At 39.6% G+C, this 22,917-nt stretch overlaps 1 protein-coding gene across 2 annotated transcripts in view; it reads right to left on the reverse strand.

The window, feature by feature from the left end:
* The window catches only part of PDE7B (phosphodiesterase 7B), a 299,260-nt gene that overhangs the window by 36,738 nt on the left and 239,605 nt on the right, over window positions 1–22,917 (reverse strand). For both annotated transcript variants that reach the window (XM_058566216.1, XM_058566217.1), the window contains 3 exons: window positions 4,779–4,930; window positions 2,752–2,815; window positions 717–812 (listed from right to left, as the gene is read on the reverse strand). In XM_058566216.1, coding sequence (XP_058422199.1) covers window positions 717–812; window positions 2,752–2,815; window positions 4,779–4,930 — 312 coding nt within the window. The remainder of the gene's footprint in view (window positions 1–716; window positions 813–2,751; window positions 2,816–4,778; window positions 4,931–22,917) is intronic.

The raw sequence follows: 22,917 nt of genomic DNA on the forward strand, positions 1-22,917 counted from the left end.
TGCTAGTGGCAGGGCGAAGTTATCTGGTGATTTAAAATGTGCCTGGATAATTCACTGGCAGTAAATAAGAATATACGTAGAGTCAACTAGAGCTGGGGCTGCTTTTTGATAAAGTGGGATGGTGGAGTTGAGCGGAAAGATGGCGGGCTTTCACGTCAGACAGACTTGGGCCTGGACTGAGGCTCTGCCAATGACCAGTTGTTGACCTTGCGTAAGTGAGGAAACCTCTTTGTACCTTTCCTTAACTGTGGGCCAAATGGTGATAATAACACCCAACCTGCAGTGTTGTTGAAACAGTTAGAAATAACATGCTAAAGGCACCCTGTACGTAGTGGGTGCTACGTAAATCGTAGTTCTTATTATTTTAAAAAAAGCCTATTGAATATTTTCAACAACTCATGTCCAGATTGGAATTATTTGAGGCATGCCTTGGTGGAGTTTTGTTAATGTGTGGTCTGTATCTTTTTTGACAGTTATATGCTCTTGATGGTTTTCTTTTTATAGCCTTTATCTATTGTAAACATAACTAATCAAGTAAATGACTTTTTCAGTGATTTAAATGGGTAAATCATATTTTAAAATTAAGATGAAATAATTTAAGATTAATTTAAGGACTTCATCTACCATGCTATGGTTCTTGCCATTTTATATGAAAGAATATTATGAACTGATATTATTCATGGGAATGAGGGTAGGAGTATGGAAAAAAGACTTACCTAAAAACCTGTGCAAAGTCACCATGTCTAACTTGAAATGGTGAATGAGGCCATGGGTGTTGAAGAGGTGGCACAGCAGTGTTACCAGGCTGTTTCCTACAGGAGAACACACCTGTTTCAATTCATGTTCATCACAATTAAAATACCAAGATTGACAATGAGATCCAAAGTTTCTGTAATGACGTTTCTCTGATAGGATCATTTGTTTTCCCCTTTAGATTAGAAATTATTCAAGTATGAAGGATGTTAGTACTATGATCTGGTCCTAGGTTTTTTCTTAGTGTACAAGTAAAATTAGCTCAGACTTTCTCCCTCCACCAAAGGCAATGAAAACTTTACGAATTAGAAGGAGCCTGCCCACTGAGGTATCAGGGACACACGTGTGTGTGTGTGTGTGTACTTTTAAAGATACAGTTTAATGGTCCCTTGAAATGTGCCCTAAGTTGCTTCCAATTGATATTACATTTATAGGGGTATCTAAGCTACCATATTGCTTAATATCATAGCCTATTCTTTTCCTAGAGAAAAATCACTTCAGATGAGATTTGACCGTGAAATATTTTATAACTCAAGCCAGCAGAAATAAAAAATCAAAGCTGTTATAACTTGTAAGCATTCAGGAAATATTGTCTATTAAAGAATAATGATTTTGAGTTTTAAGAGCATTAACAGTTTGTGAAAGACTTTGAAATGGACCAAGAAGATGACTGAATGTCTTGGATGGAAAACTAGGTGTTACCTAAGCACATTTTTCCATGGTACCTGGTTCTATGTGTCTCTGCAACTTCCATGGTCTTTGAGCTATTTCACAACAAAGTTGCAGATAACTGATAGCGTTGCAGGGGATTCCATACACACATTGTATGACATTTGTCCTGACGTTTCTTGTCAGGTGGAAATACAACTGATTTCCCCCTCCCAGTTTGCAGTTATTTATAAATTCATTTCAGCATTTTTTACTGCTTATATATGTGTGGCTCTTTGAATTCTCCTTTGAACTAGTTATAGCATCTTACTGGATCTCTAATTAATTGAGTTAAATAAAATCTTTGGTATGTGCTCATTTCATATTTCTACAAGAGTCCTGATTATACTTTCTTTTTAACAAATACCATTGAACACGTCCTTTTGTTCACGGTTAATTTCATTTACTGATGCTCATTTCTCAGTTGATTTGAGCAAACTGAAATGCAAGATTATGGGATCCATCCTGATGTGGTCTTATTAGCTTTCCTCAGTGTAAAGCTTGGTTTCATGGTCTTAGGCTGCATCTCCCTCTATACGTTGTTTGTCAGGTAATAGAACGGTGAGAAAACCATCTGTGATGACTTGCAGCACGAGCCTGGTAGATGGTGGGATGGGACCTACAAAGATCAGCATTCAATGTAATGTCTTTCATTGGCTCCCTAAGCTTATCAGTATTTGTTTAATGGCTAGATGAAAATATAATGGGATTTTATTGTTTTCTTAAGGAAAGTCTTTATATGCACAAAGATTTGGTTTCACAAAAGTGAAACCAATGGGACTGTCTACTTCTCCCTTTGGCTGCAGCCTAAACTTTCATACACTATCATCAGCAATTGCTTTCTTCCGATGATGCCAAACATATCTGAATAATGCCTGCGTCGGGGCAGATTCTGCTCACTGCACGAGAGAGCACGAATGCCTGCCCTCTGAGTCAGGACTGATCAGATGAGCTGTTGTGTTTCTAGTTTTCTTCGACTAACAATGAACTTCCTCCTTTTGGATGTGGCCAAAGCATTCTGCAAGGAAAGAATCCCATCCAAATTCCAAATTTCTTTGGAATCATTACGGCCAGAAGGAAATTGTCTTAAGATTCTAAGGCCAAATTCAGTCCTCATTCTTCACTGAGGTAACTTTCCCTCACCCTGGTCCTTCTTGAGCCGCTGTAGACTTATAACAGTGGGGAAAGAAGGAAAAGAGAATGACGGTGTTGAAAAACAAATTTTGTTTTCATGAAATTAATCTCACTTCATGGCGTCTATTTCAGTGAGAAATCTTTTGGGTGACTTACCATTTGTCAAGCGATCAAACAGGAAAATGTCAAAATCCCACATTCCCACTTTGGAGAGCATGTGCTGAAAAGACAGACAAAACACAGCACTCGAATGAATCATGTTGGAGACGCAAACATTTACTCTGAGAAGGAGTGAATCAAACAATTAAAAAGTTGAAAACAGTAGCACGCTACAGTGTTACATACAACTGGTTTGTAGTAAAACAAATCCTACTGGACTCGCCAATAGCAACAGTGTTAAAGGGACAGGCTCCGGAATTGGACTGCCTGGTTCCATGTCAGCCACATCTCTTACTGGCTGTGGGACCTCGGGCAAGTTCTTTAACCTCTCTGTACCTCAGTTTCCTATTTGAAAAATGTGGCTGATAATCTTATCTATGGCAGAGGGTGGTTGTGAGGATTAAATGAGGTAATATACACAGAGGGCTTAGAACACTGCTTGTGCAGAGTAAGCACACACACGTTAGAGATCTGTTACAACTGTAGTTCAGTTGAGTCTCCACATCACAAACTCCTGTACACTTAAGGGAGAAGGTTTACAGCAAGTTTTAAAAAAATGAAGTTAAAGTGATTGCTGAGCACATTACTCTGCTCAGTGTGGACTAACGTGGAATTAACCACTGTACCAGACAGGAATGGAAGGCGGGCAATTGAAAATATTGAGTAATTTAAAGACCTGCTGTCCCATAGAGGCTTATTATCCTATTTTTCTTCTTTAAAACACCCCGTGCTTAGAATTAGATGGTGTTAACTCTTAGACGCAAAGCCACACTTGCTGATCCTATCCTCGCTGTAGCTCCTCTCACAGCCACGGCTTCCAGTAAGGAAGGACCAGAACGGCTTCCCTGGGTCTTGTGATAAAATCCAAAGGCCTCGTCATGGCACACAAGGACCTTCACAAGAGCATCGGAAAAATGAAGGGATCATGGGTTATTTGTGAGGTCTAGATAGAGGGAGCATTTTACCCAAGTCATAAATCCTAAAGGCAGAGTCAGGACTCTGATACCCTGACGTCTGGCCTGCTGTTCTGTCTACAGCTCAACAGCGCCTTTCTCGAGAGGTGGCTGCTTCTAGGGAAGGCCCCTCCGAGAGGACTCTGTCATTGACGCTCCAGTGCTGGGAGCTTCGTCTGGCTCTCCTCTCACCAACCAACCAATCAACCAGCCAACCAACCAACCAACCAACCAACCAACCAACAAACCCAACGTTCACTCCATCTCAGGCTTTGGGTTGTTAGAAGGAGTGATTTTTTTTCCCTTTTGTAGACCTAATGTTGGGAATTAGTTCTTCTGACATTGCTTACTGCTTATTTCTTAATAGTATATATTTCTTAATAGTACACAGGTAGCATAATATTACTTAGCATGTAAACTACAAGATACTACTTTTGACTTCTGTTTAAACCGAGGCAGTTTATTCCTGAAATTTGAATTCCTTTGGCAATGTGGGCTGGAGACAATTTGTGAACATTTTTTAGATTGTCACACATTAATTTCTATCCTCAGTTGGATCAATGCTTTGCAAAAATAATTGTAAAGATTATTTGAATGAATTAAAAGTTATAAAAAGGACAATGCATCATATTGATAGATTAAACTACAATTAAGAGTTGATAATTATTGGGTTAATTTCAGTGTAGATATTACAATGAGATAATTTAATGGGTTAAAAAATTTAGTTATTCTCTCATTGGAAGTCAATCAGTCCAAAATTTTACTTAGTGTTGTGCAACTATGTTTTGCACATTTATAAAAATGAAAATGGCTAGCATGTGCTAGGCATGAATATTTTGAGCATGTAAACACACTTTACCTCATTTAACCTCTGCATCACCCCTATGAGGTGGGTATTTCTACTAACGTCATTTTATACATGAGGAAAAAGTCCAGACATGTTGAATAACTAGCCAGAGGCACAGGGCTCCCCAGTGGCAGAAGTAGGTCTCAAACCTGGGTGCCATCAGTGGAGGCACATGCACCCAGCCACTAGCACACAGTGAGGTGACAGGAGGGTAACCAGCTCACCCTGGCTTGTCCAAGGTAGTCTTCATCCAGCAGGTGGAGAGGGGCTTGGGGTATAATTCCACGAAGCAGCCTCGATGCATGGAAGTATCTTTGAAAGCTTAACAGTCTTTTCACCTTTTTCTTGGTGCCAATTTCCCCTGAGTGTGTTGTATCTGTGGAAAGTAATAAAATTCAGAAGTTATATATTTAAAAATCCCTATTTTCTCCACTATGTAAAAATACAGTGTATTACAAAGGAGAGAAGTTCAAAAGATGCTCTCAATGCTTTCTTTCTTTTTTTTTTTTTTGTGAGGAAGATTGGCGCTGAGCTAACACCTGTTGCCAATCTTTCTTTATTTTGTATGGGGGTCGCCACCACAGCATGGCTTGATGAGTGGTGTATGTCCATGCCCAGGATCTGAACCCGTGAACGCAGGCTGCTGAAGCGGAGGCCCGAGCTGAACTTAATCACTAGGCCACCAGGCTGGCCCCTCAATGCTTTCTTAAATACAGTCCCTTTAACTCTACATTTGAAATTCTTCTAGAATAAAAATGATGTTTCTTATTTATTACATTCATTAAAATGTCAAGATATTTCTGAATGTAATTTTGGAAGACATGAAATATATGAATTAAAAACTTCATTTCCTTAATGATGCTGGTATGCTTGGTAAGTGAAATGCACATACTCCTGCATGGATTTGCAAGGAACAGTTATGCTTTTTTCAGTGATGTTGGAAGTGAGGTTCCATAATGTAGACCAGGTTCTCATCCTAAACTCTCTCTAGCCTGATCAAATCCTTCACCTGAGTCAGAAGAGTTGAGAATATACTTGCTTAGACATAAGGAAGTGTTTCCTAATGTCCCAGGAACGTCAGTAGCAAAGGAATTAATAGTCTTGGTACAAAAGTGACCTAGACTCCCCGCAACAAGAAGAGAAGGTGTCCACTTGCTAATGGGGTGTCTTCTCTTTTACTGGTGGACACAACAGTCTGAGCCTGTTGGTAGAGACATTTTAATAGTCATGTCACGTGTGCTTTTTAAAACTTGACTATTGATGTCATGGTGATTGTCCAGACATGCCTCAGGCACATTATCTGAATGTCTGTCAAGGTATGTCTTAACTCAGCTGAAATTCTGTGACTCACTCCAGGGCCACATAAGTGACGTTTGCTGCCAATTGTGGATCTGGAGTCAGTTGAAGAATCTAGTAGGAAAATGTACAGTTTATATATTAAGAAATTCTGGTTTCTTTCATGCCTCCTCCCATCTCCCCTCTTTCTCTATGGAACTCAAAATCACAATGGATACCAGAAGCAGAGGAAGCAGTGGGCAGGACCTCCCGAGCAATGTGGCACTCCCCAGTGGCAGCGAATGACCAAACCAATTCTTACTTAGGTTGCATTATGCATGCAAAGGCTTCATTCAGGGCAGGCAAAACTTACTCTGGAAATGCCGGCTGATTAAAGTTATTTTTATTTTAAAGTAGGTCTAGATTTCCTGCATGGAGAGAGGCATACATGTGCACATGGAGAGAGGAGTACAACTGAGGTGGGCGTTCAGGCGCACATCAATATTAAAGATGGTGCGTGTGGACTCAGCCCTACTGTGGGTTCTCACTCGTCTCTATCAGTTTATCAAAACAAAGTACAGGATAAAGTGGTTCATTCATTTATTAAAAAATATTCTGAGAGTTACTAAGAGACAAGCACTGTTCTAGATGCTTGGTGAGATCCTTCAGTTCTAGATCCTTCAGTTCTAGATCCTTCAGTGAGCAAACGGAGCTTACATTCTAGCAGAGATAGACAATAGACATGAAACACAAAAAATAAGTAATTTATAAAAATGTGGTAGCAAGTGGTAAGTGCGATGGGGAAGAAAGGAAAGCAGAGGATGAGGGATCAGGAGTTCTGTGTGGGGTGGTCAGGGCTGGCCTCACAAGATGGCGCAATTTGATTGAAAGGTGAAGGAGGTGATATCTGTGGAAATGCCTTCCATACACAGGGACGGGCTGGAATAGCCCCAGAGTGAGAGTGTGGTTGGCGTGCTGGCACGGGGGACGAGCAGCGGGAACTCCCTGTGGACGTGGAGGAGAGAAAAAGGGAGGAGTAAGAGACGAAGTCTTGGAGCAAAAGGGGCATGAGAATTACACAGGGCCCTGCAGGCCATTTTGACCACTTGGGCTCTGCTCTGGGTGAAATGCGGAAGCACTGCAAAGTTCTGAGCAGAAGAGGGATATGATCACACTTGTATTGAAAAAGGCTCATCCTGGCTTCTGTGTTGAGAACAGATTGTAGGAGCTTTGATGCATTGAGACTGGTTCTGAGGCTCCTAAAAGAATCCAGGCCAGATGTGATGGCTGCTCAGACCAGCGGGGAGCAGAATGGAGGAGTAGAATGGAGGGATTCTGAATAGTTTGGGGTGCCTCCAAGTTTTGGGCCTGAATAACTGGAGAATGGAGCTGCCATCATTTGAGATGGGGAAGGCTGCAGGTGGAACAGGTGTGGGGTGGATTTCAGTTTTGCATACGTTGAATTTGCATGTCTACTGGAAAATCAGGTGAAGGTGACAAGTAGAAATAAGTGGATATAAAATCCAGAGCTTGGAGGAGAAGACTGGGTTAGAGATACAAATTTGGGAGTTGTCAGATGAGATTACCTAGGAGTGAATGTAGATACAGATGAGAAAAGCATCAGTGTCTGAGTTCTGGAGTACTTCAGCTCTAAAGGGTGTGGAGAAGAGTAGAGAAAATCAACGGAGACTGAGAGGGAGTGTCCCGTGGTGGTGGAGGAATACTGAGAGCATCGTTTCCTGGAAGCCTAGTGAAGATGGCATTGCAGGGAGGAAGGTGTGACCGTCACTGTCAAGTGCTGCTGACTGATCAAGCACAATGAAGATGGAGAATTGACGAGGGGTGTAGAAATCTGTCAAAATTCATTGAACTGTGCACTTAGAACAGCACATCTTATTGTATGCCTAGAAGCAACAACACCCTAGTAGCAACGAGCACATCCAGCACCCAGATTTTGTTTTTGAAATACTTCTTTTCACTAAAAAGAGAAATGGCTGAGTCTAGGACTGGGGCAGGCAAAGTATAAGATGAATGGTAACATCTTGTTACTCCAGAAAACAAGGGAGAGCTTGAAAAACGATGGGCTCCTTTACAAATGACAGAGGAGACAACTTGAAGGGGGTCCTTGTGAGCAAATGTGGGAAAATTTGAGCATCAAAATGAATAGTGGAAGAATGGATTATAAACCATTGACTGGATGAAGAATCCACAATGTCATACCAACAGTAAGCAAACAAGTAAATAAATAAGGAGGAAGGAAATCTCTTCCATGCAGAGAGAGCCAACTGATAATGTAGAAGAAATAATAGAATTAGAAAATTTCCATTTTGCAAGCTTTGTGGTAATAACTGATTTGGGCCAGAATCATCACTGGATACTAAAATTATTAAGTGGAAGTTTAAAAAGCAACAGGATAATTACGTAGTATCAAGGTATCTCCCCACAGAAGACTTATTAATTGGAAAGGAAAAAATGGGTAGTTTTTTTTAGTGGATAAATGTAGAGGGGGACCATCTTCCCTAAGTAATCAAAGTTAGCATCACCAACAATGGGAGAAACCGACATGATGCGCTTCTGATGTAACGCACCGAGGACACAGCATGGCCTGTGGAGTGTTCCTGCCCCAAATGCACTTCCGACCCCGGTAAAGAGGAAACATCAGAAAAACCCAAGTTGAAGGATACTCCACCAAACGATCAGGACTCTTAAATGGCAGTGGCACGAAACACAAAGCCTCTGGCTTTGTTTCATAGTAAGGAAGCCGGATAGAGTGCGATAAGGCGGTGTATGACCCTGTACTGTATCCCAATCAGAAAAAAATGCCCATAAATGGCATTATCAGGATAGTTTGGTGAAGTGTAGATATGGACTTCTATATGAGATAATAGTATTCTACCTATAAATTTCTTGAATTTGATAATTGAAGTGTGGTTACACAAAATAATGCCCTTGTTCTTAGGAAATACACGCTGAAATATTTAGGACTGAGGGGCATGATGTGTACAACAGATCTTCAAGTTGTGAAGAAAAAAACAGATCGTGGTCAGGCAAATGCGGCAGAATATAACAGCTGGTGCACCTGGGTAAAGGGCATGTGAATTTCTCTGTTCTATTCTTGCAATTTCTCTAAAAATGTGAGATTATTTTATAATAAAGAGTTGAAGAAGGGAAAGAGAAAATGGAAAGGGAGAAATCAGAGGCCAGAACATCAAGTATAGATGACTCTTGAGTTTTGCTACGTAGGGAAGCAAAGAAAAGCGGTGGTAGTTCCGTACAGAACTACATAGAATGAAATCAATAGCTGCAATAAATAAGTGCAATCAATCATGCCTGTGTTATGTATGAGGCAAATCTAAAAGGAAATATCCATACAATGACCCATTCCTTTTTTTATATTCTGTGAAAATTTCCCCATTCTAAATACTAGAAGAAATTCTCCTCTGTAGCTGAGTATGCCAGTATTTACATAATAGAATCAGAAGCAAACCAGATAAGACTGCATGATGGAAATTTGCCACAAACAGAGCAAATTGAGATTATGGATTATTTCTTTTTAAACTTCCATTCAGCTTTCCAAATGGTGTACTACTTTAAGCAGATTCATAGTTAAGATAATGACACTTAAGTACAGACAGTAAATCTAGATGATAGGGAACAATGGTTTCTATTCACTAAAATTACCATTGCTACTAAAATATTACTAATCTAATGATGCCATGAGCTGAGATGTCAAGTTTAGGTCCATTTTTGTGCTTAAACCAAAGGAGAAAACAGAAGATTCTCCCCGTCCCCACTTATTTTTCACCCTGTAGTCAAACAGACAACAGTCCACCAACAGGACAGAACGTAGCTCTCTGTTGATATTTATTTACATTTTTGATATTTTTTGGCCTTCACTTTTGCTTAAAGAATATGGCATTAAAATAATATATATCTTGATTACGGGGTTGTTGGCACCCTCTTAAATTCTGAGCCTGAGATATGTGCTTCACTCCTCTTACCCTGGTTCCTGCCCGGGCACGTCTTTGGAGCATAAGCTCAGATAATGCAAAAATATTCAATAGTAAAATAAATCTGGCCAATAAAACCTTCTCAGAGTTAATTTTTTATGGTAGCCTGTAGGTTAAAAAAACGTAGCGTACAATGTCATTCACTGTGACAGTGTTCAAATTTTTGGAACAAATTGGTTATAATGATGTATATTCTTTATTTGTGTAATTTCAAATTTACTGTCTGAGATGGGCGGGTAGATATCTGCCAAGTTGTAGTATTAATTGGCTACCAATATTTTCTAAAATACCAAAGCAAGCAATGACTATGCCATTTAGCACTTCTATCTTGTTATTCTTTATTTGACAAGAAAATAATTCAGAAGTGATCCTAGATAGCCATTTATGAAAACAATAGGCCTTAGTTTTCATATTTCTGGACATACATAAAGCTAAACGTAAAAAATTCCTCAAGCTAGCTCTCTACAGGGGACGAGCATTCAATAAAGCAAGAAAAATAAATTTATTTCAAACAATATCAGTAACTTACTTATCAACTATTATTTAGGGAGCAATTTGTGCTGCGTAAGATAATGAAAAACCAGGTTATAAGCTGAAGGCATAGTTGGGAGAAAAAAATCTATATAAGGAAGAGTCTGTGAATAAATCACCATACTGCATAATAGTCCTAAGAACTGCTTTTTGAAGTGTTGAAATGTGTTACATAATTACTGAATGAGATCTGACACATTTGTTTCCAAAAGGACTTCCAGCGAATAACTAGCGTATTTACTTGGATAATTAGGGGTATAGTGATATGCATTTCTGGATAGAAATTTAAATGATCATGTAAGCTAAGCTTTACAGACAACTCAGCTAAATTCAGCTTGCGAAAATTCAGTGTTAACTATGTGCCTAAGAGTGAAATGCTAGGTTTATTTAATACCTTTATAAAATTAAAAAAATCATTATTTAAAGGCTTTCCCAGTTATCCTAATGGTGTTTTTTGTTTGGATTTTGTTATTTTATGGGCTGTGGGTCCCCAAATTCTCATTTGGAACAGTTATAAAATGGTGCTCCAGAATGTTCCATTGCCTAATCTATGTTCACATGGACCCTAACAGTGAAATTCATCTTCTGCTCACTTGTTCTTTTATGAAGTTCACAAATATGTACATATTAACACATTTCTGCACTATTTAGACACTAACGTTAGGGTTATGAAGTTTATATTGGGCCTGACGGGAAGATAATTTTTAAATTTCACAAGTTGGGGTTGGCTTAAATGCAAAAAATGTTAATAAAAATTATTTTCATTTTGAGTACCTTCTCTACGTCGTATTCTCTTTATAGGGGCTGATAAATTTTGTTACTAGGAGAAACCTTAAATCTAAAATAAATATTTGGGATAAAAAAAGGTATAAACACGCGTGTGATAAGGCTGCTTCTGTCAACTGTAGACCTGTTCCTTCAGCAAGGTCTCTACCAACTGTTTCCAGAATTCGAATGGTTGGTAACTGGTGAAGAAGTAGCTCAGGTGACACTGAGAACAATGTGCCCTTATGTTGAAGTGAGCAGAACTTATTTCAAGCAAACACGGAGACCTAACTCCACAAGCATAGTATCACTACTTTCAGAGTGTTAATCCAACTCAATCTTTCAAATAACGTGTTATTAATAAATGCCCTACTCTGATAATTATTGTGCTAATAATTACTGTAATACTTATTGTGTAGAGTATAGTTATTACATAATTACGATAATAATCATAGTGAACTTCCTTGTGGGTTAGTGGCTATATTCGTATGTTTTGTTTATTCTCTTATAGGATATTTAATATGTCTTATACTGTAGAGCTATTCCCATAAATAACTTACTGCTCCCAAAGGTCAGAAACCATCTTATCAGACTTTGTAATCCCTTGCATCTAGTGCATAATCTTCCACATAATAGAAACTCCATACAAATTTTGTGGATTTAACTTGAATAAATTCTCTCAACTAGTTTACAGAAATATCAACATCAAATGCTGTTTTAAATAATAGGTCAATTTATAAGGTACAAGATGCTAAAACTTATACGTCAGTTTTTGAAATCATTTTCTCAAACCCCTAAATGGAGTTCCAGGGCCCAGGCCTCCTGCCACGGCCGTTCGCTGTGACTGACCTCCACTGTAACACAGCCGCGCCCGGCATGATGGCAAAGGCGCTCTTGTTTACATCTCTGAATTTCTTATTAGGCTGTAAGTCTTGGAGGTCCAGATTCCTGCTCGTTCTTTTTGAATTTCCACAATGTCTTGCAAGTTACAGGTGTTAAACACATGATGCTGGAATTAAAGATCTTTCTTGTGTCGGTGCTCTGGTTCTAAGGTCAAGAATGATAAGCCTTGGAGAAATCAGGTTGAAATCCCAGTTTTAAATATGCAGTTTTTGAAAAGATGAGAAAAAGTTAATTAGTTTGATTTTAGGTGTCCTGAAGCACAAATAGCAGATTTACGGCACGGCTCTTTCTCTCTTATTGAACTCTCTACTAGTTCAGGGTTCAGGATTCCTGCAAAGTTGGAAGGTTAGTGGGGTCACCTAGGATGTCAATTTTATTGAAAGCATGCACAAGGGTTTTAAGATTGAAACAACTTATTCTAAGATGCAGTTGTCCTGTAGATATAATTTTTAAGTAGACTACTTTACAAAATGAAAAAAAAAGTAAAGAGGTGTGTGTAGAAAACAATATGGATAGATTTGCAGAATGCACACTGTGGACTTCTAGTCTTCTCGGCAGGGTGCTACGGATACAAGTCTCCGAACGCTCATTTCAACATATTAAACATTTCAATTATTTTCATGTGTTTGCAGCAAATTTCATAACTCAGACTCAGCTGTAGTGACTTCAGTACTCAAATCCCACCTTTCACAGCTTAGCATCTCTAGACATTAAAGTCTCCGTTTATTCACAAAAAGAACCAGCTGCCAAAAAACCTTTTAAAATAAAATACTATGTCTAGCACAGTCATCTAAAAATTATCAGTGGTCATAAATGGCCATATTTGTTTGCATCTTCCCGTATATATTCCCAGCAGTCAGAAAATGGCGAGTAGAAACTGATGACAACCAAGGATAGGATTTGGCCTGTAGCATCAAGAGTGGAGACTTGTCACATGGGTGGACCTATTTAAGACAAAGTCCTTACAAATGACCTTTGAAATCCTGAGCAATTGGATTGAGATAAAATACAAATTAAATTCCTTAACATCTAGGGCATTTTCTAGACTTAGTCTTCAATAGAAAAGTTGTGATTTCAAAAAATGAACAAAAAAATACATACAATGAAACATCAACAACAAATAACAAAAACACCAAAAAACAAAACAAAACAAAAAATAAAGAAAAAAAAGAAAATAAAAGAAACCTAAACCAAAATAAAACACATCATCATCTTAAAATTTGACTTGAAGTTGGGAAATCAATTTGAGGTAAAAGAAGCTAAGAAGTTATTTTAGGTTCTCTAAACTCAGGTCTTGAATAGAGATGTATTAAAGCCCCAAGTCATTAGCTCTTCTATGTGTGACAAATACTCACGACTTCTTGATGGCTGTCATTAGAAGAGCTTTGCTTCAACACAGCCACGGAGTGGGAGGAGGAGGAGGAAGAGGAAAGTCTTCTTTGAGGCAGGGGAAATTGTTTCTCGAGCTCTACTTTTTAACATACTTATTTTTTTCAATTGCCATTTCTCTTTTATGTTCTTGACAGTGAAGAGAACATCACCATGGCTGATATGAGTCATGGAATAGGATAAACTCCTTCCCCAGGGCACTGTACCCACACCTGCTGCATCAAGCTCAAGGAAACGTGCTCGGAAAGTGCTCAAGGGGGTCAAAGCCTTGTTCTCAACGACACGATGCACTGGTTTTTGGCAAAATGTGCTGTTTTTAGCCTCCTCTTTTGCCTACCATAGAAACCATTCCAACCTATGGGTTATAAATCTCTAACTTCCGGGGTTCCGGGATGGTTGGAAAACTATTATTTCCTTTTTATAAGGAGGCGAAAAGGCCTTAAAAATAAGCTCTTAAGACTTCTCTGGGCAATAGAGAGGTTTTTGAAAACCCTAGTTTGAATGAAATGTAAATGAATTAGTAAGAAGCAGATCAAATTTCCTCGGCCCTAAAAAAGAAATACGTGCCAGGCACAATGTGGTTTTATTGAACTCTCTGCTTCTCAGAGTTTGAAATGTTGAGCAAATCCTGAGTTTTGAGGGCAATGGTTTGTGGTGAGCAAATTGAGGTGACCAAACTTTCAGTTGATTCTAAGACTCCAGAGGTTAACAACTGCCGCATTAACCCTCTAGTTCTCAGCAAATATTTAAAATAAGTGTGGTCTCTATCAGGAGACATGCGTCTGGACTGATACATTTCACTACAAAAGTCCCTGTGGTGTGCCTCTGCCCCATCCTTTCACTCTGTCTGCCAGCTCTCCACCCCCACCCCAGGATATTGGGGTACCCCTCTGACTGACTCCAGTTGTCCCCTCCAATCTATCTCACCTACCACTGGCAGATTTATTCCTCAAGCACAACTCCTACCATGTCAGCCCTCTGCTCCAAATTCTTCAGTGGCTGCCCAGAGTCTATGTAGTTACGTGTATATTATTTATTCCGGTATTCATCCCCCTCCACAATGTGAGGCCAACTTAGTTTTCCATTTTTATTGCTCGCCAGTTCCCTTGCAGATCAATAGGTCTCTGTTCTTGCTGTTTTTTCCCAGGTCTCTCGTGGTTTGCTGCTTCTGTACTGATTCCCATATTCCTTTTCAATTGAATACTATCTATGCCTGTCGAAATGCCATCCACCCATTCAATGGCCCGCCTCAAACACATCCTCCTCACCTCCAGGGAGATGCATCCAGATCCTTCTGTGGGTGCTCCTAACGCTTTGCAGTTGGTATTGTAGTAACCGTTGTTCTTGGCTCTCCTACTATGCAGCGGAGGCTGCGCCCACTATCAGCCCCTGTTGGGGCAGGACCGTGTCTTATTTAATATGGTGCCTGGCTTAAAAGGTGTTTATTGAATGAAGGAATGAAGGGATGAGGCTATTATTGATTGAGATATAAGCTTTTTATTTTTCCTACCTACTGTAGCACATTACCTTCCTCATGATAGATACTACCATGGAATTGTTGAATTGAATTAATTGTCCAGAGCACGGAAGATTTATTCATCTAACATAATAGATAACAGGGTGATCCCCTGTGTAGAAGAACTTGAACTTCTATTTCTTTTCTGAATTTTTGGATTTATAAGTGTATCTTTAGAATGGTGATAGATTAGTACTAAGTTTACCCATTGGTAGAGGCCTGGATAGGAACATGTATCTCCAAAAACTTTCAGAAAAAGACCGTTTGTATTTTTTTCTTTAGAAAGAAAGCAAATTCCTTTCTCTTTATAGGTTACAAAGGCCACTTGAATTATATTTCACTTGAGTGAATCCTCTGATTTAATGGATTGAATCAAGTGGGTGTTATATGTGGTTGGAGTATAGCTCTTTAAATGTAAATATCCACCCTAGTTCAGCAAAGAACTTGAGATGTTTACCTGTACACTGAGATTTGTCTCTTATGGCCCATAGCTCTCTGTGGGTTATAGTGCCCCTTAGGTGTACCCACATCTACCACTATTGCACTATTGGTGGAGGACTCTCTTAGGGAACCAGCTCTCAGTAAGACTCCTATCATTAATGGGCCATGGAAGCTACATATTTTCACAATGCTAGATCAGAGAGAAGAAAGAATTGTTTTAGATGACTATTGCAGTGTCCACCCGCGTGGGTACCTGAATTGTCCCCAAAGATAAACTGAAGTACTTAATCTAGAACCAACACACTGGCTTCCCATTCCCATTATTCCCTCCATAGCAAGAACAGGGCTTGGGGCTCGGCTGATGGAACTACGAAATACTGAGCACCTACTAGGTCGTTTACACTTGTTATCCCATTTACTTTTGGGATCTTGTGAAGTGGGTCTTGTGAAGTTGGTATTAACAGGAACATTTTACAGATGAAGCAATGAATTTGGAAAGGTTTAGTAATCTATCCAAGTCACACAACTGATAAGGGGCAGAGCAGGGACTCGAACCCAGGTCTATCTGATCTTGAAGACAATGCTCTGCTCATCCTATTCTGCTCTTTACAGGGAAGGACAAAGAGAAGGGGACATGTGAGTCCAACAGAGGACCTTATGTTCCTTGGGGACAGTGATGTCTCCATACGTAAGAGATCTGAGCCTCTTCTTTTAAAAAAGTGTAGGAAAACAAAAACAGTAAAAGGAAATTTCAATATAATTCATAAATACAAGTGTTTTAAAATCAATATAGTAAATATTTAAAGATTGAATATTAAAATCGGTATCACTGAACGGGAATGTCAGAGTGAGAAATCCCGTAATGCTAATATTGAAAGACAACTGGTAAAATAAGTGGAAAACAACCGAGAAATAACTTCACAGCAAAATTTGGAATTGAGTCTGTGTATGTAACTTTCCCGTTTCTCTCACTAAATGTACAAATGGGATATTAGGGGGTGAATAATAAATCGCTTGCGGGTTTTAAAATTGGAAACATGTGTATGACTGACAGTGACTTAACGCGATTTGATTATTATGTTATTACACAAAGAAATTCGCAGACATTGGTTCGTACATCCAGCTTTGGAAAAGACAAACATTTTCATTGTGTACATAGGGCAGAGCGGCAGTTTCTGGGGACGGGAAGGAGTGGGCCCGAGTTGGGCAAACAGGCTGCTCAAAATAAAACCGTGACAGGACACTCACAGCCTCAGGATTAACCATTTCGGAGCCAAGCCTTCAAGTCTCCTGAGATTTTAACTGAAGGGCATCTGCTGCTCAAGACGTGGTCTGAGAGCATAATCTTACTTGTTGAAAGTGGCCCAGGGGCATTATCTTCTTTTCTCCCTCCTCCTTTCCCTCTACAAAACGCATGTATCTTTTATGTGTTTTCTAAATATTTCTAATTACTTTTACAATGTTAAATATTCTAATCAGGGAAGGTTATTTAAGAAATACATAATATTCTTTGGTGGCTGTCACTGAATGAAACTGAAGCCCTTTAGGCCTGAATTGGCTATTTCTTCTTTCTGAGTCTCTCTGGGCTTAGATCTAAGCAGTATGGTGACATTGGGAAGGCTCCACCTACAGATTTTCATTGAGAGCCTCCTCTGTGCAAGATATATGGTATTGAATATGCAGATTCTTCAAGACAGTGTTTCTGCCCTCAAATACCCAGAGAAAGGTGGTGAGATGGGCTCTTTATCGTCTTCACTACCTTTGCTTCTACTTCAGCTGTGATGGGTAAGGGATATTTTAGCATAAAAACACCTAGAAATTATCATATGAAGTGGAAAATATGAGCAACAGAAAGTTTATATGTCTAGTGGGCTCTACTCTCTTGAGTGGGACAACTTGGGGCCGGCCTGGTGGCAAAGCAATTAAGTTCATGTGCTCTGCTTCTGCGGCCCGGGGTTTGCAGGTTTGGATCCCGGGCGCGCACTTATGCACCACTCATCAAGCCATGCTGAGGAGGCCTCCCATATAAAGTGGAGCAAGATGGGTACGGATGTTAGCCCAGGGCCAATCTTCCTTAGCAAAAAGAGGAGGATTGGCAACAGAAGTTAGCTCAGGGCTAATCTTACTCAAAAAAAAAAAAAAAAAAGAACAATAAAATTTATAAGGGAAAAAAAAAGAATGGGATGACTCCCTTTGCCCCTTGTCCTTGATGGAATCAGAAGTCTGTCTTTCCAAAAGGCATGGAGGCAAGATGGCGCCTGGTATGTGTGTAGGGGATGTGGCAAGGGGGAGAGGGTGAGAGGGCAGGGCAGGAGAAGAGGAACAGGAGAAAGGAAAAAGGAGGGCAGGGAAAAGGAGGGCAGGAGAAAGGAGATCAAAAGAGAACGGACACACAAGCACCCATTGGCAGTGGTCTCTGTACCAATGGAAGCCAATCTGAGAAGAAATGGAAGGAATGTTTTGCACCACCCTCTCAATCCCATGTGGGTTTGATATTTGCTATTGGTGAGGTTGTGGTCTTCCCAGCAATGGGCTGGGCCCCCATGCCCTTCCAGATGAGATGAAACCTAACAGCAGGGGTAGAGTGGTCAGTCAGAAACATGTTCCTATTCTTAGGACTATAGAGACCATGGAGCTCTAAAAACAAGCTTAAAGAAGCCTGTGTTGGAAAAAAAAATATGAACATACATATAACCTCTAAAGCTGTAGAGAGGTCCCCTCAAGTAGGGGCTGTGGAGATGCACATGGCAAGGAGTGAAAGTGGGTGGCATAGGTTTCTCTGTCCTAGCTCATTAGCACTGGATTGCTCAGAAGGAAGTTTAGTTGCTGTGTCTGAAGGAAGGGGCAGAGCGGAAGGTGAGGCAGAAACTTGGTAGCTTCAGCATTGGACTCGTGGAGTGACCAAAGAGAGGAATTGTCCTCGATGTCTAAGAGTTCATCCTTCCCTTGCCTCCCTCCTTCCTTCCTTTGCTTCTCCAAACATTACCCAAGGATTCACTTTGGTCCAGACACTGAGCAGTGCTGGGTGCAAAGATGAAGACACAGCCTCTTCCCTCAGAGAGCTCCCTGTCAAGAGGGGAACTTACTCCTCCTCCTCATGGAGGTAATAGCTGAAAGCAGTGGTCCTGGGGGTTGAGGGGCGGAGATCTGCACTCTCTTGGGACCTCTGGCTGCCCATCTAGCAGGCAGCTAGTGTAGTTGGATAACAACAGTACCCTCATGGGGTTTGGATCTCCAGGAGCAGCTATGGCGCCATGACAGTGCTGTCATTCTTCTCATGTTCAGTCTATCTCCAAGTAGGTGAGCCAGGTTGAGCATGACCTTATGGCTCTACTTGGAGTCTCAGCCAGTGGGCTGTCTAGCTAGGTAAAGCCTACAGACTGTGATGAGATGGAACAAAAAGTGTAATTCCAAGGAAAGAGCCCTTGGCCTAGTGGAGATAACCAGGTTCAAGGGTCGACCTCAGGTCTGATCGCTCGTCAGTCATTGTCTTTCTCACGCACTACAATGTGAGTTCCTTGAGGGCAGGGGCCATGCCTCATTGACCTTTTAATCCTCAGGACTGAGCACAGTGGACAGAGGGACAGAAGGAGTGGAAGTCAAAGAAAGGCTTCACTGACTTGGCCATTGTGCCCAGGGGTCCCAGTTCTCTCAACAACATAACTTGAGCTAATAACGCCAACCCCTATTCCAGGTTTACAAGCAGAGAAACAGAGTACCAAAAGGTAAAGGAACTCAGTAAAAAACAACTTATAACTAGCGGAAGAACAGGCACCAAGAAAATTAACTGATTTCTTTGTCGCACGCAATAGAATTAATTAAAAAAAAATCAGGTTCTACCTTGAGCAGAGGCAAGTATTTTAAACTTTCCATCTTTGCGAATAAAGATGGTTATTTCCAAGGATCAGATTTCTGATAAGAATTAGTGGGATGGATGTCAAATTGTCACTTTGGTGACTTGTGGAGGGCATGTTTGGTTCAAGCGTATGTGCTGAGCCAGCTTTCCAAATGAATGGAAATCAGGTTCTTTCTCAAAATGTCAGGCCCAAGCTCTTGGTAAAAAAAATCTGCCCAGCTTCTCTGGTGTCCTGGAGAACATCCTTCTCAGTAATGACGAGTCACATTCTGCCCTCTTGATGACCTGATGGGTTGACAGATTTCACAGTGTTTAAGAATGAAGAGTGAGCAGTGTGCTATTTGGAGCCTCCAGAACCATTCCTCAAAGTGTCAGAAAGATCACAACAGGGCGTCAAGTTCAGGAGTTCAGTTAAGTTTAAGGTTCTTCACTCTGGAAAGTTTTCATTAAATTTTTTTTTTCTTTCTTGTACACCCCAACGAATGCTGCAGTTGCAAATTTCTCAGCATGACTTGGTCAAAACCTACTCAAAATTATGCCAAGAATCTGCTTTTAAAGCTATGCTGTCAAAATTTGCAGCCCTGGGAGGCTTAGATAATTCAAAAAGTATCTGATTTTTGGTAACCAGATTTCTAGTTATATCGAGTTTCAGATTCTTTCAGGAGCCCCAAGTTTGAAATAGTTTTCTTAAAAGCAGCCAAAGTCCCTGAAATTTACTCTAAGAATATTTATTCTTTACCAACTTTAAGCCAAAAGAGAAACTTTACAGTTAACAACAAGCCTTAAGCAATAAAACTTCTGTAATAATAATAAAATAGAATAAAATAAATATTGTTGTAACTACTTTACAGCTAATCTTTTATGTTTAAGATACTTTAGACCCCAAAGCTATCACTGATAAATAAAAAGCCCAAAGTGGATTAATACCTGCACGTTACTTAGTCATGAAGAGCTTAAGCAACAAATAAGCCCGAGAGTGCTATTGGATTTATGAGGTGGATGTGGGAGGCATTTGGGAAATGTTGGGGGGTATTTAGCGCAAGGGAGCTGGGGATCTAGATGTTCTAAAGCATGTGGGACAGTTCCGCACACCAAACAGTTGTCTAGTATCTTGTTCAACTTTTCAGTGGCTGTTCAGGAATTTATGTATGTGAAAAGTCTGTTTATAGTGATCTGAACCTGGAACCTAACCCCTGTTCCATGTTTAACATATAAACCGAAAGTACTGTTTTGCACAGTTTTAATATTCCCTTTTCAGCAATGCAACTACTATGCAAACCAACGGAGAAATGTAATTTTGGCAGGAAGGTGGCAGACAGGACTTTATTGGAGTTGTTCTCCATCTTAGGACATCACCAGTGGCCAGACTGCTTATGCTACCTGATTGTGTTACCAACAGAGCACAGGTATGTCTTGCATTCATAGCTGCCACATTCACAGTGATTCTGCAGGCAGCTGTAATATATGACTTCATATACGTGCCTTCTAGGATGGTTATGCACAAACATTCACGTAATGAAAACATATTAAGTTGCATATTGTTTTTCTTGTATTTCTGCTTTATAATACAGCTAGGACCTTAGATTGTTTTTGGGGGGGCTCTTATATGTATAAGTAGGCTATGGATTTCCTTTCAAGTTAGTAAAGAAGGAGATTATAAAATATATGCTATAAAAAGGAGGCCTTGGGTCAGAGAGATTTAAAAGGCATTCTACTGGTGAAAGCTTAGCTAGTAAAAGTGGTTAAGTAACAGACTCCGGTCTGTAGCATAGGAAGATCCTTACAAGAACTCGGCCTTTGCTGTGTTGAGCCTCTGCTCCAACCATGAACCAAGGTCAGAGTTTCTCCAACCTCAGTCATCCACGTGCCATTATTATGGTTTTTATATCTGCCTATACCTCTATTTACTTAATATCTTCCTTTAAATCAAATAAATCCATTTTTACTTGTATATAGCATATAAATCTGGTATCAATAAAAAAACAGACTGGATGTGCTAGTTACATTTTCCCTATTACACATTAAAATAAATACTCAACTATTAAAGTGAAAGAAAAAGGGTGGTTTCTGGAACAATAAGATCCTCTTGTGTACCCTTTGGTATGCTTTGGAAAATGGTGCTGTGAAGGATATATACTAACAAAGATTACAGGCTCAGAAAACACGACTTAAGGGCAAAGGATGATCCAGTCCTATATTTTCATTTTCTTTGTTCCTTAGAAAGAACATATTCTCTTTTTGCTAAAATATGTCTTAAATATTGCGTTTCAAATATTAATGCCTTATCACAAATACAACTAATTTAAAAGTAGAATGGAAGACATGTAAGATAGTACCTATACCACATAATATTGATAATCTTCATGAAGATACTCTTTACTGAACTCTTATTTGAAAAAATTCTTGTAACAGGGCAAACTTTCCAGCTACTGTTGTCAGCATATTATGTACAATTTATCTTTGTTTAGTAAAAATACATTATGCCGTCTATAGCAACAAGTCTTTCTGAATAAACACCTTAAATAATTTGCTTATTCATCCAACAAATATTTATCAAGCCCTTGCCATGTGCAGTGTTGTTTTGGGCACCAGGACACAGCAGGGAGCAAAATAAAGGTCCTTTCCTTGTAGAGCTTCCACTTCATTAATATAAGATGAGAATAAAAGCAAATTTGATTTCCACTGCTCTCGAGAGAGAAATAGATAGGGATATAGCATTAAACTCCTATCAGTCAGAGGGCCTGAGCTTGGCACCAGGTGTGTGCACGAGACACTGTCATTTGGCATTGAACTTTATATAGCAAAGTCATTTTAACGTTCTTTTGTTTGTATAGCTTTTCTAATAATATTCTATTGTGTTGATGCTTTGCACATATTTCTCAGCCCCATTTAAAATTCCACTCCACAATTTAAGGAGCGGAATTTAAGAATTTCCTAATACTTCAGTCCAAGTTTTCATTTTTCATATGTAATTGAAATTGACCTTGAATTACCTTGCGTCACCATTTCCTATCATTCATGCCACTAATATCATTGGCAAATGGTGACCAGAGCCTCTTCGTGATCATTTAAAGGAGTAAAAGTGTTCCTTCTCTTAGTCTTCTCTATTTAAGACACTTAAAAAATAGTACCAAAGGGTGATTTAAGGTGGTGAGAGCTGCTAAATAGAGAGTTCAGAAATACTCTAAGAGAACATTCCTGTCATAAGACTAGGGTGATGTGTCTTATTATTAATTTCCCTATAGTGGGTGTTTCTTACTTATCCAGCGATTAGTGTTAGATGAAATCCATCCATTGTATTACTCTGTTAGTCGTTTCCAAACAGATGAAATAAAAACCCACTGCTTTAGATTATTTTCAAAACCTCAAGTGGCACCACTAGCCTTTATAGTTTCAGCAAATGGGAATTTTAAAAATAAGAAAGTTAAACTCTTCACAAAGATTGTTTTGAAGTTCCAGCTAATAATTTCTGTTTAAAATAATCGACTTTGAAACAGTGTAAGACTCTGAGAAGTTATGAGTCACTGGAGAAAAGCTAAGTTATGCCCCCAAATAGCATTTGAGTTAGGAGTTTTGGGTCATATTATAATTCTTTCCAAATAGGTTATCCATGTTTGGCAATACCCAGTTAAGAGAACATTTGGCTGACTAGAACGTGCTTGTCTTTCAATATGTTA

Source organism: Diceros bicornis, chromosome 23 (assembly GCF_020826845.1).
Source record: "Diceros bicornis minor isolate mBicDic1 chromosome 23, mDicBic1.mat.cur, whole genome shotgun sequence".
In the NCBI taxonomy this organism is placed as follows: Eukaryota; Metazoa; Chordata; class Mammalia; order Perissodactyla; family Rhinocerotidae; genus Diceros; species Diceros bicornis.